The 17695-nt window shown below is 50.5% G+C and overlaps 1 protein-coding gene across 5 annotated transcripts; it reads right to left on the bottom strand.

The window, feature by feature from the left end:
• Nucleotides 1-74: 74 nt before the first annotated feature.
• Nucleotides 75-17472, bottom strand: DENND2C (DENN domain containing 2C). Of its 5 annotated transcripts, XM_065649346.1 has the most exons (20): nucleotides 17209-17367; nucleotides 15073-15223; nucleotides 13549-14465; nucleotides 12277-12425; nucleotides 11614-11726; nucleotides 11083-11250; nucleotides 8901-8997; nucleotides 8278-8322; nucleotides 6425-6606; nucleotides 5972-6081; nucleotides 5429-5498; nucleotides 5003-5080; nucleotides 4048-4188; nucleotides 3604-3752; nucleotides 3029-3206; nucleotides 2754-2795; nucleotides 1955-2060; nucleotides 902-1141; nucleotides 502-588; nucleotides 75-238 (listed from the first exon to the last, which is right to left on the bottom strand). In XM_065649346.1, exons 3-20 carry the CDS (start codon nucleotides 14319-14321, stop codon nucleotides 207-209), a joined length of 2760 nt encoding a protein of 919 aa, XP_065505418.1. In that variant the 5' UTR covers nucleotides 14322-14465; nucleotides 15073-15223; nucleotides 17209-17367; the 3' UTR covers nucleotides 75-206. The 5 variants fall into 5 exon arrangements, with proteins under 5 accessions (XP_065505418.1, XP_065505421.1, XP_065505417.1 ...); XM_065649349.1 differs by lacking the exons at nucleotides 15073-15223; nucleotides 17209-17367 and adding an exon at nucleotides 17453-17472; XM_065649345.1 differs by having other exon boundaries at nucleotides 13549-15223.
• Nucleotides 17473-17695: the final 223 nt, after the last annotated feature.

The raw sequence follows: 17695 nt of genomic DNA, 5'->3' as shown, positions 1-17695 counted from the left end.
CCGCGACGTAGCACCGCCCTCCCCGGTCCCGTTGCGGCGGAGAGGAACGGAAAGCGGAGCGGTTTGAAGGACGTTAATTAACGTCATTTAACGGCTGTTGAACGGCAGCAGCAGCTGCACGCTGGGCCCCGCGCAGCCCCAGCCCTCCCGCAGGCAAACAGGGGTCCGGCCCCGCCGCCGCCTGGCTGGCCCGCAGCAGCGCGCAGTCATCGCTTCTGGAGAAACTTCATTTTGCTCCCTACAGAGAGAAAAAAAGAGAAAAACAAACAACATTAGGAGCTGAAGATGCTGCAGGAGGGATCTGGCTGAGGAAGCTCTTGAGCTAAAGATGCAAAAGCTTAAAACAAAAATCTTACAAAGTGTTTGGTGTCCCCAGAAGAGGGAAACATGCACGCAAGTGCACAAGGCAAAGAATGGGCCCTGCTCTCTTTTGCATGCAGTTATTTGTTTAATAGCTTTTTTTAAAAAAAATAAACACAAAAAGCAAGGATGTCCCTTTACCAAGACTGCGAAGGATTTTATTCATTCCTGTTGGTTCCGTCTCTGGAATACTCTCCAAATACTCCAAGGCACGGATCTCAAAGAGGCCTAAAGAGAAAAAAAGAAAAAAAAAAAGATCGCTCACCATCTGTTACATCTTTTAGCATGTGGCATCTCATATCATTAACAAGGTCATGAAAAGGCAATCATGCACGTAAAGTAAGCTGCAGGATTAAGCCCTCAAAGGAGAGAGATGCCAAAATTCTTTACTTCGTAAGATGAATTCTTTGAGTAATTAGAAGGGCACGGAGCTACTACATGCAACAAAATGCCACCAGGGCAAAAGTCTTCTTAAGAGTCAAGTTACATGACATTATACTTTGAAAGTGAGTTTGTAAAAGAAGAAAGTATCAAACCTCACCTTTGACAGCGTTCTTACGTAGCTCTCGATCCTGTATGAACCCTGCGAACATCTGTGTTTCCATGAAGAAGTGCAAGAAACGGCGCACGCTGCGCGACGCGTGAGATTTATGGAACGGTTCCCGCTGAAACACCCGCTCCCCTTTTTCTGTGACGTTCATGTGCAGGGAGTAGTGCCCAACGATCTCCACAAAGAACTGCACAAAAGCTTCAGAGACCAGGGAGTTGAGAGGAATGTCACCTGCAAAGAGGACAACAGAGGAGAAATTTCCCTCCGTGCTCATCGCTTCAGACACTCCGCTTCTGAAAGAAGAGCAGCGGTGACTTTTCAGGCTGGCTGTCTCAGACTGTGACATTTCAGATGATGTCAAAGCAGCCGCAGCTCAAATATTAAGATTTCTCTCCCATGTCAACTTTCTGCTGCAGCTGAGATGTGTTCCGTTCTAAAGCTTTTCTAGCAGTTAAAGCATTTGGAATTTCTTTTCCCATCAAACATCTAGTGTCTAATAAACTGTAAGCACATAATGGTCTAAGTTTAATTCTCTTAAGGAATTAGGCAAATTACAAAACACAAACCCACTGGAGGACTTTGTTACTTTTGACATGCATGGAATTACATAATCTGCTGATGCCGTTCTCTCAGGCTACGCAATGCTTTTTAAAATTCTCACGCGTATTGATCTGTCAGATTATGTATAAAGCAGTCCAGCTTTGAGAATTATCTGTCAGATTACCCTCTACGTTCTCTGTTTAAGAAAAGTGTTCTCTCTGCCACTTCAAAAAATTAAACAAAACTCAAAGCAAGGGAACTGATGCACTTGGCCCACGGAAAACCAGAGCTCTGCACATACCGACTGTTAAAAGAGGAACAATTGTTAGGACACCAAACTTGTTTCTAACACATTCACAAGAAAGATGTTCTCAGTAAGATCACAGAAAAATAGCTTTCTGAAATGTCACTTCCTTATGTTTATTTCCATTCGTTCATTTTTATATCAACTACATGGAAGCTGTAGAGGTTTGCCAACGTGAAAACACTTTTCCACAGAAGTACCTTGTGTGTCACTCTGCTCATGTGACAAGATTTCGCTTCGTTCTTCCAAGATTTGTACCAGCGCAGCCTGGAGTTTATGAGGCAGGATCTCATCTTCATCTGATACCTAAAGAGAAAAATGGCCATGAAAGCATTTTTGTGCTATATCTATTATAAACAGAACCTTCTCATTGCAAACAGATGAGAAATACTCATAACATGCCCAAAACAGTTAGAGGGAAGTTACTCTGTGATTTGGTGTTTCTTGGTGGAGACAACACATTTGTCTGGTAGCCACAGAAATTAAAACCATTTGCTCAGCACCCTCCAAGTACCATTTGAGTCACACACACAACTGACCAACACAGAACAACACATGCTACATCCACAACACAGACTCGGCTTATTATACCAGGGATAAAACACACCAGAACAACAACAACAACAAAATAGGACAAGTCTCAACATTATGGTTAAAAAAAACCCGGTCTTTTAATACCTTTCTCCAGCTGCAGGCTGCAATGCAAAATAGAACAGTAAGGCAAGGAAAAGGAAAACATCCTCCTGAACTAGTAATAAATACTCCAGCATGTTTATAGCTACTTGTGAGGTGATATAGAAGCACATTAGGTAAAGTTCATCAGAGATTTGTGGGCCTGTTCCCTTCTCTCTTGATCAAAAAGGAATGCAAGATATTTCTTCAGCCACTGGAGTCAACACATGGGTACCAGCTTTTGCCGATTTCTTGCTTTCATTTCGTCCCATTGATGCTTTTTCCAGACATATAACCATGAGTAACTGGTACTGTTATTTCACTCACCTCTTGCAAGAACTTGTCAGCACAAAGATCAACAATCAGAACCTGGGGAAAGATGTACAAAACACACTGACTCTTACAACCACGTATGTTGATATACAGAAAAAAAAGCCTTTTTTTTTTTCTTTTTTAATAGGTCCCCAGTGCCAGGGGATGTCACATATGAAACACAATTTTGCTTAAGTGCAGCCTTAAACAGAATCCACAGGGATTATTGCAGAGACAGCAGCCTCATACCACTGATATTGTCCCTCCACTGTGCTTCACCCAATTCTCACCTCTTCGATGGGCAGGTCCTGGAGCTGCGGTAACGAGCAGGAGAGAATGCCAATTAAGAACGGGGTCGGAGAGCACACAATATCAATCATGGAAGCTGGCAGGACTGGTATGTAGGTGTGTTGCCAAGTGAAAGGATAAAGCGTTGCAACCGCGGCATGGCCACATTTAGACAGCGTGCTAGAAAGGCGAGAGAAGCACAGGGTGGATTGTCAGTATCTCACTCAGTCCTCGGCTGCAGACACAGGTTAGAAATGCTCGGGGAAAACGTAATTCACGTATATTGTTTATGCATCAGCAGAAGCTCCATGCATCCACTTTTTAAGTCAGTCGTGGGGAGCTACAAATAGCAACAACCCAAACTAAAGAGGTAAAGGAAACGTTCCCTTAACTCCTCTTGGGTAAATAGCATACTTGAAATTCTAAGCATGCACATATTTTGTGGAAAGTCTGCCAAAAGCTTTTAAATGTAACTGTTTACAAAAAGTTAGACAAGCTTGCACATGAAACAGGCCCAAACACAGAAGAAAAAATAGCATCCCTCAGAAAGAACTAGTCGCTCAGACTCATTTTTTACCTTAAGTTGTCAGCAACAAAGATCACCCTCCTTTCCAGCAGGAGAGAGGCAAAGACGCGAATCATGTGAGAGACACTGAGACACTTAAACAGACATTCAAAGTCAACGTGTTCGAGTCGGGAATCCAAGGGCCGGCAGAGTTCCATCACCTGAGAGGCAAGAGGAATTGCTGCTCAAGAAGGGGAATCCCCCAGCCCGGGCAGGGGGTGCAGAGCATTGCACAGGGCTCCTGAGCAGCAATTCCTTATTATAAAAAGCAAGGAATCACTTCTACGGTAGGGGATTCAACAGGAAGCCAGTTTGTGCAACAAACTCCTTCGGACTTTGGGGCATTATCTTCAGACTAATTATTTACAGGCAGCATCACCGCAGTGCTATTTGCAAAGCACCACTGTGCCCCAGAGACACCGTTGGTGCAGGAAAGCCGGTCCCCATCGCCGTTACCTCATTTCCCGCTCCCGGCAGGAAACTCCTCACGGTAATGGTGCGTCCAGGCGCGGGGAAAGGTGCCTCCATCACACTGCGCATAAACGGGTGCACTAGTGCTGGGGATCTCTCTCGCCTCTTCTCCACTTCGTCTAAAATCTGCAAGAAAACACATCGGACGTTGGTTCAGTGGCTGCTGGTGAGCTGGAGGAGACACAAGCCCACAGCTACACGTGAGGGCTCCACCACACACTCGCAGCCCTCTCCCCATCACTCAGATCCCTGTGAAAGCTCCTTTCAAATATCTGAACAATTCAATGGGAATAAACACCTGTGAGCACAACTCCCTGTTCTCAGGTACAGTCTCCTGCTACTGCAAGGAAACGTCTTCTATGAGGTAACCAAGTTCTCATAACTAGTTGGAGGAGTAAGGAGAGCAACAAGCCCATCCTCCTCCCCAAGAAACCTTTCTGAAGCACTGTTCTAGAAACTCTGTGCTCCAATGATTAGAAAACAGCTTTCTTCATAAGCTTGCCCCTGTATTCTTCTGCAATACTTGCCCTTTAGCTGCAGTAACTTTCCCCAGTCTTTACCCCTTTATCTAATCTCCTCATGGTGCTACGAAAAACAAGCTGAGATCTTCCCACCCTCCGCCCTTAAACTGATTTTCCATTTCCAAGTCATGGAAGAAGAGCATGAAGTGGCATCGTCAGTAATATCACGTATTAGAAGCCACTTCCTGACAAGAATTTTCTGCAGTGATAGTCGTCTGTGTATCGTCTGACAAGTCTCAGTACCGATATCATATTATTTGCCCTGTCGAAGCAAAGGCAGCAAGGAAGCACCACTCTGCTGGGATGAATGACAAATGCTAAGCAATTCTAGACTGAACAAAAGCACCCAGTTGCTTTCTGGGGCTTGCAGGTTGTCAGACTCAAGTTGGATAAGAAGTAACACGCTCTCCCCACTTCACCTTGGAGAAGAGGTTGAAGCAGCCCAGGCGGCTGACGATGCAGTACACCTCGGGCAGGCGCTTCCCTTTCCCTTCTGGCTGAAAGGCAATGGGAACAGTTATGCAGAGAACAGGGATGCAATAAAGAGCCCAGCACCTACACAGTAGCTGATCCACACAATTCCTTCTGCTGCAGTTCCCTCTCTACTTCTGACTTTAGAGTCCTGAGGAATGAGCAGTTCCAGGAGCCATTTCCCACCCCCGCAGCCCGTTTCACTGTATTGCCAGGCATCCTCGTGCTCTTCCACATCCAACAGGCTGCGAACCTCAGCAGCAGCACAGGAGCTACATAACCCACATGGGAAATTACTGCTGATTCCCATCCTGCACTTGACTGTGTATTTCTCAATGCATTCTCTACACTCCACCCAATACACACATGCTTACCAGGAGCTTCTTGCAGTACCCAAACCACCGGCTGCCATCCTCACCCGTCAACACAAAAGAAAACGTTTCACTGGGGGACCAAAGAACAGTCAGGGTTAAACTCACTGTGCAGCTCAGAGAAGAGACTGACAAACAAAGCACACCAACTACAAGCCATTCTCTTTCTGGTCCTGCTGCAGTCAGCAAGCTACTTCGGGCTCTATTCTCTGTAAAACCTGGACTCTTGCTGAGCTGTTACAGCTCTCTTCCCTCGCAGCTGCATTTCCATTCTGCCAGGGAGCAACAGAAGCAGCCGCCAGCCCCAGGGGTTGGCCTGGAACAGACGTGTCAAACTTCCTTCTGATAGGAAAGACGGTGCTTGGGCAGAAGCAGCATTTGTGAGTCCATCTCTGTATCTCATCTTTCCCTCCACATGGTCAGGGATTCAGCCTTTCCCATTTTTCCTTGCTCTGGCTGCAGTTCCCCAGGCCCAGGGAACTGGCACGTACCTGAGCTTTCAGCATTGCCTGTTTCAGGCAGGAGTGCTCAAAAACAAGTTTTTACCTTTTTAGGTCTGATGCAGGAAACCAGTCTTTGGGATCTGGGAAGCAGAATTTGGGAATGACCTTTAGCCTCTCTTCAGTATCCTTGGACTGTCTGAAGGGATGTTCAGGCTGGAGGGGTAACACGTGTATTTAAAGTCACTGAAGTGTGACACACAGCTGCAGAATTTATAAATAAAACAATGGGAGGCAGTATCTTCCTGACACTTCCAAATGCTGAACCATCAGATACTTCTCCTAGTTCCAACAAGCCAGTAAATTCATTATCAAGAAAGATGCTCAGCCCAATGCTATGCATTGTCTGTAACAGAGCAAGCTGCTTTATATTCCGAGCCTGTATCCTAATCAGTAGGCCAGCTTTACTAGTACAGAGTTTAGGAAGGGATACACACTGCGAGAGGAAATAAACAGCCGCTGAGTGTGTTTTGTGGACAGGTTTCCATGCAGCTCCTACCTTGCTGGGAAACTGCTGTATGATCTGTGGTGTGTACGTCCTGTCGGATGCCTTCTTGTGCAGCGACACCACCACAAACAACTCGAACAGTCGCTGCTCCTGGAGCTCTATCAAATCCCTCTCCAAAGTCTGGTAGTGCGGGTTCCTCTTGGCGGTTGACTGTAGCAGGCACCTGTGTCGACCTGAATCATCGAATCACAGAACGGTTTGGGTTGGAGGGACCTTCCCAGCTCCCCCAGTGCCCCCCCTGCCATGGGCAGGGACATCTGCACCAGCTCAGGTTGCTCAGAGCCTCGTCCAGCCTGGCCTGGGATGTCTCCAGGGATGGTTCATCTACCACCTCTCTGGGAACCTGGGCCAGGCTCTCACCACCCTCAGGGCCAACAATTTCTGCCTCGTGTCCAGCCTGAATCTCCCCTCCTTTAAACACCATCACCCCTTGTCCTATCGCAACAGGTCCTGCTAAAAAGTCTGTCCCCATCTTTCTTATTGGCCTCTTTTAGGCACGGAAAGGCTGCAATAAGGTCTTCCCGGAGCTTCTCTTCTCCAGGCTGAACACCCCAACCCTCTCAGCCTGTCCTCGCAGGACAGGAACAAATCCAGAACTAGCCTGTAGCTATCACTGCCACACACCGACAGGTCACAGAGGACTCGTCACCACTTTTAGACACCTGCAGCACCCTATGGGACTTGGACTCCTGCGCCAGCTCTTCAAGCACAGAGCAGTTCTGGCCAGGGGAGCTCTGCAAACCCCTCCTGACCCACAGCGAGCACTGTCCTGCTGGCCTGATATTCCTTCCACATGTCTCAGAGTGACATATCGTGGTGACCGCGAGGGACGCCCAGCTGTGAGAAGCCCAGCTCCACCAGTTCAGGAGCTGCCAGGCCTGGGGCAGCTGCTCCGTAAAGTAGCGCGGGCATCGCAGAGGGGCAGAGCCGCTTCTCTGGCCAAAAAACCTCCAGGCTGGGATGTCCTGACAGGCAGTACAGGCTCACAAGCACGGGCACAGCACTCTGATGTAAGAAATTCCTGCGGCCCAGGCACCGTGACACATTCTGTACACTTTGGAAACAACGCTTAAATCAGGCAGTGACTCAATCACTGGATTTCTGCAGGGACTCTTCACTCTCCATTGATCTCCTTAACATAAAAAAGCAGAACTTCGCTATTCACTCCAAGTTAAAGCCTGCTGTATGCTTCCCTCCAAGTAAATGAACATGAAAACAATTCTGTTGCTCCTTTTCACTAGCTGCTTAGAGACATGACAGAGTCACCCACCAAGGTTGCTGGCCAACCATTACCATTTTGCATTCAAACCTCACCAGCACAGAAACCCACACCCCTTCGGTCCTTCCCACACCAACTAAAACCAAGTAGGTATTTCAAGGCTTTAGTTTGGCCCGATGATAAAACTCAGGACTGTGGAACCAGACAAATAACCAAGTGATTTCTCCCCAGAGGAAAGGGCATTTCACAACATTATACATTTAAAACAGAACCAAGAGAAAGAAGTAGGGGGGAAATAACCTCAAGTGTTCATAGCAAAGGTGATCCAGGGACAATCTCATGCAAGACATATTTTAAGTAAGTGTGACTCTACCAACCCAAAAATGAATCTACTCCAAGCAACTGGAAGATTAATGGCATTAAACCTCAAGGGCTCAGGAGAAGTGGCAGACGTAGAAGCTGATTTGTCACAGCAACAGCTCCCAGCCTTGGCAATGCTGCCTCTCAGATGTTCCCTTTCTTTCTCTCGACAGAGGCCACAACTACTCAGTGTGCTCATCCCATCAGAGCCTCAGCCAAACGTGTGGTGCTGTGGGGACAGGACCAGCCCCTGTGATTCACTCACTTTTTGGCTGATTTTCCGTATCACTTTCATTCCCGCTGGTTTCACCTGAAACACACATAGTTTTCACTGATTAGCCATGCAGAAGGAAGATGGGTAACACCCAAAGTTGGGCAAGAGAGAGAGCTTTAGACTCTCATGTTGTCAGACCAACATCACTCAGGGCTGTCCATCTGTCCTGCTCGAAACATCAGCAAAGAACAGCCAGTACTGGCAAAAATGCTACAACAGTAAATTTCAAAAAGCGGAGTTGATATTAAGTCACTTTTTTCCAGCGAACCACCTGTAGTTAGCTGAGCACAGGCAAAGAACAGAAACCAGGTGGTTATTTGATGCTGCTATAAAAGTTAACAGAGTTGCTGAACAGAATATACTGTAAATAAAGACCGTACCACAGCTACAAAAATCAGAAGAACACAAGAATATCACTTTAGAGGCACAAAAGCCATGAGTGGAGTAGTCAGAGGTAGTTCTCGTGCCAAGTGGTTTTGCGGGGTATTTTTTGAAAGCGCACTTTTAACCAGTAGCCCAGCTCTTCAGGCTCAGATCACAGCGGAACCTTCCATTTGTGACAGCATTAGACTTGGGTTAGGAAGTGTTCCCCATCCTAGCGGAAACCTCTCTACCTTTCACTGGAGGCGCTTCTCTCCCAGCTGGAACGAGCAACTTCACCTTCTTTTTTCCCCGCTTAGAATCAAAGGTCTCCTGTATTTTTAGCACCAGCTGAAATGCAAAGCAGAGGCAGACATTAATGTGGAGGTCGAGAAAAGGCTCCAGATGCCACCAGAATTTCTGCTGAGAGAGTTCATCGCTAGCACAACTCAAAGGTGACACCAAACTGTGCAAGCATTCTGGAAGTGATCACACTTTGCTTACCAAACAGCAGAAGCAGCAAAGTGTCCGGCACCAGATCGCTGTTTTCTATTACAGAGCCCAACTGCAAAGGCACTTGCAAGAATATCTTCTAAACCCTCCACCACAAAGGACTCTGACTCCGCATGCTCTCAAGCATCCCAATTCTTTCCAAGCCCAGAAAAAGCAGAGCTGTCTCAGTGTAGCTTGGGTTTTGGTTTTTGTTTGTTCGTTCTGTTTCTTTTTTTTAAGTTTTATGCTGTAGTTGGACATCAGACAGCTAGAATTTCTACAAAGCACCATGTCAGGCACAGAACAAAGCTGCTCTAAGCACAATCCTTGTCCCAGGGTAGGGGGATAATGTACTTTCATTTTGCACAGGTGAAGAAAGTGGGACAGAATGTGCTGCAGGGGCACCACAGACCTGAGCCACTGGAAGAAACACTTTGGAAAAGAAACCTAGCCCAACGCAGACTAAGGTACAGACGTGAAAGAAGGGTCAGCATTTTGCCACTCCGAGCCGACACTGTTAACCTTCCTTCCGCTGGTCACAACAGCCCTAAAACCAAAGTCCTGGTGCTTTCTGTTCCTCCTGTCACAGGCCCCTCAGCTGCCAGGTCCAGGATGCTGCAGGCGGCTCCTGGATCCCGCACGTCACAGGTGGCGATCGCTTCGGTGTGAAGGATTTACATTAAATGCAGAGAGCAGGTCAAGTTCAATCTTGCCTCAAGAATTCACTAAATGCTCCCAGTGAATATAGGAGGGTGGGGCCCAGCCATTTGTCACCACAAATACTGCATAAAAAGGAAGATATTCAGCAAGAGAACCTGTTTTTCAGCTCAAGCCTTTATCCCCAGCTCAGCAGACTTGGCTTATGCGCTTCTCCTTTTTAAGATCCATTTCTCCCAATTTTCTGCGTTAGCCAGTCCTCCCAGCACCATGAGGCTGCAAGGAAGAAAACAGCCCGCAGCAGAAAGCAGTGCTGCTCCTGCAAAATCTGCCTTCTTTCCCTTCTCCCACCCAGCCTGACCTAGAGGATTTCCATTTCTGCTCTCATTTTTGTACAGCTGAGTCACCAGTGAAAGACACTGGGTGTGTTTAAGGCAGCTATGTGTTTCTTAAGCAATAAGTAAGATTTTTCTTTTTACACTCCAGTCCTTTTCTCAATCTCTCGAGCAATCTTGGCTCAATTCCTTGTGAGCAAAAAGAGTAAAGTGTGCTTCCTGCATGTAAATTGTTACCAGATTTTTGGAATAGGTTTGCATTTGAAGAATGTTTTATTTTCCCCCTCCAAATGAAAGATATTCTCCATCACAGCATTTTTATAATCTTGCCATCTCCTTCCTGATTTTCCAGGCCCACAATTTGTTTAAAAGCACACACAGAAGTTGCTTGTTACTCCAAAGTGACGTTTGAAAAGCATTGTGCAGCTGCCCAACTCTACCTCGCAGTCGTGTGCAAATTGAGCAAATATACCAAATTTTTACACGAAATAAAGATCTGCGGAAGTTAAATGATTCTACCATGGCAAAAGTAAGTTGTTGCCGCTACCACAATTGGAATTTGAGTCCTATGCATGAAGCGCCTCACACAGAGCACTGTGGCGGTAGCTGCCACTGTCCTTCTACAGCACATGCTGCATTTTATCTCCGAGCTGCCAACCAAGACTAGCACCTAGAAAAATTCCCGACACATCAAATAACAATTACAGAGTCCTCTGTCGCAAAGGTGGATTAAAAGCCTTTCTCACTACTCTGGCTTTAGAAGCATATCTGCCTTTGCACCCAGGCAGGAGGGGAGAACTGTACCAAGTTTTTGTGAAATGCGCTTATCCCTACAAGCTGCTCTTCACCTTTAGAAGGCTGTGACCACTTCCAAAGCACTTTGAAGGTGCTAGAAAAGCCGCAAGAGTTTGAAAAGCCATGTAAGAAGTAACGTTTCATGCTGAAATCTCACCCAGGGCATGTTCTTCCTCCTGCTGGCAGCCTCTACTGCTCGGAACAGCTTCCACTCACTCAGGGTGACAGGCAGGGTTGTGTCCTTCACCATTTTCCCTTGGAAATTTGTCTGGGAGGGCTTTAGCTCAAGAGTCTTGCGACTGAGGAAGCGAGGTTTTGGGGGAGGCTGGAAAACGGAATCAGAAAAGACGCTTAAGCGTGGGGTTAAGCTTTGGTCCAAGCTCAGAGGCAATGGAGTCAGAGCACAAACAATAAACATCCTGCAGCCTCCTGCTCTACCAGGCCCTCCATGCCATCCCCACCCCACACACTCGAGCATCAATACTCTTGTTCCTGTTCTTTTGCTCCTTAGCAGCTTAATCAACTGCTGCTGCCACAGCTGTTCATTGGAATTTACATTAATAACAAACAATAAAAAAATAAGGAAAATCGATGATTTGTGGGCAATGTGGGGCTGGGAAGAGCACAAAATAGGGCCGTTGTGAGGAGGATTCTCTAAATGCGTGACAATTTAATCCCCTCGCCCTACCTTGGGAGCCCCCCTGGTGCTCCGGGGGGGTGGTAACTTCCAGACAGACGGGACCTTCCACAGGGGTAAGGGCAGCACGCCGACATCTTCGTAGGGGTTCTCTCTTGTGGGACCTGGAAAAAGTGTTGGATGGGAGATTCAGGAAAGGAGACAAAGTCCTGCGTTCTTGCAAGGGATGCAAGCAGGGAGAGCGTGCGGTTGTCTGCCAAGCTTTAACAGGGTCTGAGAGAGATCTGTCCTAACATGGATTAGGTTTCCACTACTCCAAGTTCCTTCTAACCCACAAGCATCAACATGGCAAACTGTACAGACTCAGCAAAACAAACCAATTCCACCGCTGCGGAGGAAGTAGCCCTATTGCAAAGCAGCTGATTTTGTCAGTGTTCACACTGATCTCTGGGCAGCACTGGAGAAAAGTATGTGAAGAGCTAATAAAGAGATCGGTTTAGCACGGACCAGTTCTAGCGACCCCTCCACGACATCCGAGATCAGGCTGTTGACATGCAGACAGTTACTAACGTCAAGGAACCCCACACAGGGAGGACCTCAAAAGTCACAGATCTGGAAAGGGCCTCAATGCATTCTCATCTTCATTCCTCCCTCCCAGCAAATTTGCTACCCTTAAATAAAGTGAGTGCATTCCCCAGAAGCACAGGCACATACAGATAATGTCCTCGTAGATGTTGTCTTCTGATTGTGTGTAGACGAGCCTGGATCCTGTGGTGCCATTTGTCTCTTCTTGAAGTCTGTGGGACTTAGTGGTTGCCATCTGGTTGCGGAAGCCCTGGATGTCCTCAAACTCAAAAGATTTCCTAGAGGAAAACCAGTGTAACTTCTTCTAAAGGCACCTGCATGTACCAGCGATTTGCTGTCTCCAGTCCACACAGAGTCTGGTCCTCCCTGGGGCCACCAAGCACACGGATGCTCCGGTCTGAACGCTCTCATTTCCACGTGTTGCGGTTTAACCCCAGCCAGCAGCTCAGCCCCACGCAGCCGCTCGCTCACTCCCCCCTCGCAGGATGGGGAAGAGAATCGGAAGGGTAGAAGTGAGAAAACACGTGGGTCGAGATAAAGACGGTTTAACAGGAAAAGCAAAAGCTGCACAGGCAAGCAAAGCAAAATAGGGGATTCATTCACTCCTTCCCATCACAGGCAGGTGTTCGGCCATCGCCAGGACAGCGGGCTCCACCACACACAGCGGTGACTTGGGAAGACAAACGCTGTAACTCCAAACGTCCCCCCCTTCTTTTTTCTTCCCCCAATTTTTATTGCTGACCGTTTAGCCCATCATCATAAAATTTGGTTTGTTGCTACATGCTTTGCCGCTGTGAAAGGAGGTTTCAGGAGTCCCGGCCATATCTCCACCTATAATTTTGACACTCCTCTGTAGCACAGCTGCCCTGGGAGCTCATCCATCAGCAGAACTGGCACCGAGGTCAGAGGTTTTTCACTCTCTAACAGAGACCTACAGGAAAGTGGGTAGAAAAGCCAAACCTACTGCAACAGGGGCGCCCACAGCTGACAGCCTCCAACTTTGAGCAACGAGAGAATCTGTCACTCACAGGAAAGCCAGAACATTTAGCGACAGTACTGCCCCAAGGAGAAAGCTATTCTGTAGTCCACAAATTGCAGCGGAGCACAAGCTCAGGGCAAGCGGCAAGCAGCACTATCCCTGGGGCCAGCATATTGTCACTGAACTCCAGTTTAACATCTGTTTGGAGCTCTTAGCCTTCTTTGCGTGATTATCAGCAGCAAAAGCAGCGCACACACAATGCTGGAAAGGGGATACCTTCAGCCAGAAATATCCTCTCCCCATCAAACACATCATCAGTACTAGTGACTCCACAAGGATATCATAGCGAGCAAGCTGTTTCAACCCATCTAGAAACTGATTTAAGGAAACATGTTTCAGACACAAGAGATGAACCGATGTACCTCTGGGCTCTCCCTCTGATCCTCCTGCTGGTTATTCTTGTCTCAGGATTGTTGGAGGATGACACCGAGTCTCCTCTGCGCTGCTTTTGCAGGGGAGCTTCCCTGGTAGCAGTGGCATCGCTGCAGCTACCGGCGGCCTTTTCTGCAAGATAGCGGAAAGTCCTGCGGGGCTTGGGTGGTGGGACAGCAGCTGGCTCCTCCTCTTGCCCCTCAGCCTCAGAGTAAATGTTTCTCAAGCTCCTCTCTGCCCTGCAGAGAGCGTCCACTCCTTTGATTTTAAGTTCTCTTTCCGTGGAGCCACAGATCCCTCGCTGCTTCTGTAGGTCCAAGGGAACTGGCGGGGCTTTCCCAGCCAGATGGGGATCTACCCTCCTCCACAGTGCCTGTGAGGTATAGAAGTTCCCTGGGGGCAGGAAGCCTGCTTGCCATTCTCCTTTGTCCTTCTTCTCACAGGGCTGGAGCTCACCACAGTCACCAGCCTGCACGCAGCTCCGCACATCTTCCCTGAAGTCCAAACCCAGGCTCTTTGGATCTTTGGACGCAGTCCTTCTGCCTTTCTCTGTGCGTTCTGCCTTCCCTTTGGCTAGAACATCACAGCTGGGATCGTACTCTACCCCAAAGTCCTTCAGCTGCTGTTTCTCCTTGCTGGAGCACCCCCGTGTCCTCCCCTCCCACTGGGAGATCTTCTGTTTGATGTTGCGGCAGTGGCTCCGGGAGAGGGTCTGCACAGCAGAGCGGGAGAAGCTGCCGTCCACCGGCCCCGCTGGGTGCATGGCAGGTGCCAACGTGCTCACAAACACCTCATCTCGTCCAGCTCCACCTGTGTCCTGCACACATCAAGCTGGCACAAGACTGCAAAGCGGTGTACAGAAGTCCCCCGGGTGTCAGCTCTTCAAGGACTGGCTGCTAAATACAACCTGCGGACAAAAGAAAAGAACCATCAGCTGCGCTCCAGCCATACGCACCACCAGGAACTCCCAGCTGCTCTCTGGCAATTGCTGAAGAACATTCCTCCCCAAATCACGTGTTGAAGCCTGGCTTCCAGAGCGCGCTCCCCACAAATCTCGTTTCTGTAGCACACATCTGGGAGGGCTAACAAAAGGAAGTGGAGGTCGCACTGGTTTAAAAAACAAAACAAAACAAAACACCACAACAGGAACAAAACACAGCCAGGGATACCGAGGGTCCAAACTCAAGGAAATTATTTAATGGCACAGGAGCACAGCTCTTGGCCAGCCCCTCTGCTGCATCCTCGTACCGGTGTCTCCTGATGCTCTGGACTGCTCAGAGCAGCTCGGGCAGCACAGAGCCAAACCACTGCAGCACGACGTCTCTGCCAGAGCTCCCAACACAGCAGACACGCAGCAAGATATGAGATACAGCACCAGCACTATGGAAAGGGAACCACGTCTGCTCCTCCAGCAGCAGCAGGACAGTTGTGATGACTGGAGAAGAGCCCAACTGCGCAAGCAATCCCCACTGCACACCTGTGGCAAAACCAGAGAACCTCTGCAGAAAACAAACCAGACTTGCTCCAGGTGGGAACACAGGCTGTGGTCAAAGTCCGTGCCCAGGCTCCACCTGACAGATCCAGCCAGCTCCCACTGCCAAAAACTGGGTCTGTGTCCTCCAAAGCTGCCGTTACGACGCCCAATCTTCATTGACTCGCCAAAGCCTGTAAGAATTTGCAGAACCAAGGATGTGAAGCAAATCAAGCTGGAAGGCAGAGGAGCTGAAACTTGCCCGACAACGGTTCGTGCCCCATGCACCAGGCTGGGCATGAGGAGCCCCCGCCGCAGCAGAGACCTGCGTCCTTCCACATCACGCCTCATTCCAGCGCTCCAGTGCCACTGGCTCTGTCCCTGGTGTTCTGATCTGCTTGGCAGAGGCATTTGTGGTGCAATTAAAAGAAAATGATTCAGTGATAGCTTAGGCATACACGGCACCAAGCCTCAGCCCTCTGCTGCACTTTCACACCATCCACCCAAGCAGCATTGCTCGCTGTGGCAAGAAGCTCACTGCTGCCTGTCTGCACGGAACAGCGTGGGCTCCTGCAGTCTGGCATCGCTTATCACGTTGTCCCAGGCAGCTGCCAGTAACTTTCCCAATCAGCAGTGAATGGGCTAAATTCGGACAGCCTGGGTGAGCGACCGAACAGGGGTTCACAGAATCATTTTGGTTGGAAGAGACCCTCGAGATCATTGAGTCTAACTGTTACCCCACCCCTGGCACTGCCCCATGTCCCTGAGAACCTCATCTCCGTCTGTCCAACCCCTCCAGGGATGGTGACTCCAGCACTGCCCTGGGCAGCCTGTTCCAATGCCCCACAGCCCTTTGGGGAAGAAATTGTTCCCCAGATCCAACCTCAACCTCCCCTGGCGCAACTTGAGGCCGTTTCCTCTGTTCCTGGGGAGCAGAGCCCGACCCCCCCTGGCTCCAAGCTCCTTTCAGGCAGGTCAGAGATCAGGAGGTCTCCCCTCAGCTCCTGTTCTCCAGGCTGAACCCTCCAGCTCCCTCAGCTGCTCCGTTCCCTTCTCTCAACTCGCTCCAGCACCTCAAGGCCTTTCACTCCATTATCAGCTCTCTGTCCCTAACCAGCATTCTGCCCTGTCCGCCACACGTTCCTGACCACCCAGCACATCTCCAGAGCAGCGTGGTGAAGCTCCGGCCGTGCTCACAGCCAGGCTGCCCTGGCAGCGAGGGGCCCCTGCCCTCTCCTATAAATAGGCATCGTTTCCAAAACATCCTGAGCTACGGCAGAGCCATCCTTCCTCAAGCCCTGTCTGCGCAGCTCTGATTAGCAGACAGGAAAGCAACTTTCCCCTTTCCTTTGCCATTGCGAGTCTACAGCAACAGCGCTCGGGTCCGCTCCTGAGGACCTGAGGCAAAGACACGATGGCTCTGATGGGAACCGCCAGGCCAGGAGAGGGGCGAACAGGCTCCTCTTGGCCAGTACAGCTTCAGACCAGGCAACTTTCCTCCCTGCCAGGTCTCCAAACAGTGGAAGCAGAAGTTGCACGGGGACAGGCCCCCGAAGGACCCTGTAGCATGGAGCAATGGGCTTATTCCGAGTGGCTGAGGTTGGAAGTGACCTCTGGACATCACCTTGTCCAACCCCCAGCTCAAGCAGGGACACCACGGCAGGCTGTCCAGCGCTGCGTCCGGACGCCTTTTGAATATCTCCAAGGATGGAGACGCTACAACCTCCCTGGGCACCCTGTGCCGCTGCTCGGTCACCCTCAGCATGAAAAAGTGTTTCCTGATGTTCAGTTTGTGCCAGTCCCGTCACTGGGATGAGGAGCCAGGTCCTCTTTGCACCCTCCTTCAGGCATTTGTGTACATTGGTAAAACCCCCCAGCACCTTCCTTCTCCAGACGCCCCGGGCCGGGACTGCAGCGGAACACGAGGCCGGTGACTCGGGGCGGCAGCCGGTGGGCGGGAGCGGGCGCCTCCCTCCTCCGCGGGGTCAGCTCCCGTTCGCTCCCTCCGCTCCCCGGGGAAAACGACCCAGCCGCCGCTCCCCGGCCTGGCTCCCCGGGACCCCTCGGAGCTCCGCGGCCGGCAGGACTGGCGAGCACCGGCCCCACCGCCCCGGGTCCGGCTGCACCGCGTCGCTCGCCTCCCCGCTCGGGGCGGGACACGACGCCGCCGCTTCCTTACCGGCTCCCGCAGCCTTGCGCCGCTGCCGCCAACGCCCGGGCCCGGCCGCCTCCGCCGCGTCGCGTCGCGTCCCGTCCCGTCCCGTCCCGTCCCGTCCCGTCCAGCAGCACCCGGGACCGCGTGGCAGCGACCCTGCGGGAAAGCCCAATGCTCCCCCGGGGCCGAGCTGCCCGCCCGGAGCCCCGCCGTGCCCGCCCGCTGCCCCCGCACCGCCCGGCCCCGCTTCCCGCGGGGAGAGCCTCACCGGGCCCGGCCCCGCTCCGCCGGGCGCTCCCGGCGCGCATCGAGCTACGCCCATTGGCTCGCGCACCCGCCACTCAGCCGCCGCCCCGCCCCTCCGCCTCACTCGGTGCCGCCCCTGGCCCGCATGGAAATACGCCTATTGGCTCGCGCGGCCGTCACTCAGACAGCGCCCCGCCCCTCCACCTCACTCGGTGCCGCCCCCGGCGCGCATGGAAATACGCTTATTGGCTCGCGCGGCCGTCAC

The sequence above is a fragment of the Caloenas nicobarica genome, chromosome 21 (assembly GCF_036013445.1).
Source record: "Caloenas nicobarica isolate bCalNic1 chromosome 21, bCalNic1.hap1, whole genome shotgun sequence".
Taxonomy (NCBI): Eukaryota; Metazoa; Chordata; class Aves; order Columbiformes; family Columbidae; genus Caloenas; species Caloenas nicobarica.
This window is presented reverse-complemented; position numbering and strand designations above follow the sequence as displayed.

Coding starts and splice junctions, on each gene's coding strand:
- DENND2C (XM_065649349.1), bottom strand. CDS start 14,321: ATGCACCCAGCGGGGCCGGTGGACGGCAGCTTCTCCCGCTCTGCTGTG. Junction 11,727..12,276: donor CATCTACGAGGACATTATCT/GTATGTGCCTGT, acceptor CACTTTTTCCAG/GTCCCACAAGAGAGAACCCC. Junction 2,796..3,028: donor AGGACCTGCCCATCGAAGAG/GTGAGAATTGGG, acceptor ATCTTTCCCCAG/GTTCTGATTGTTGATCTTTG.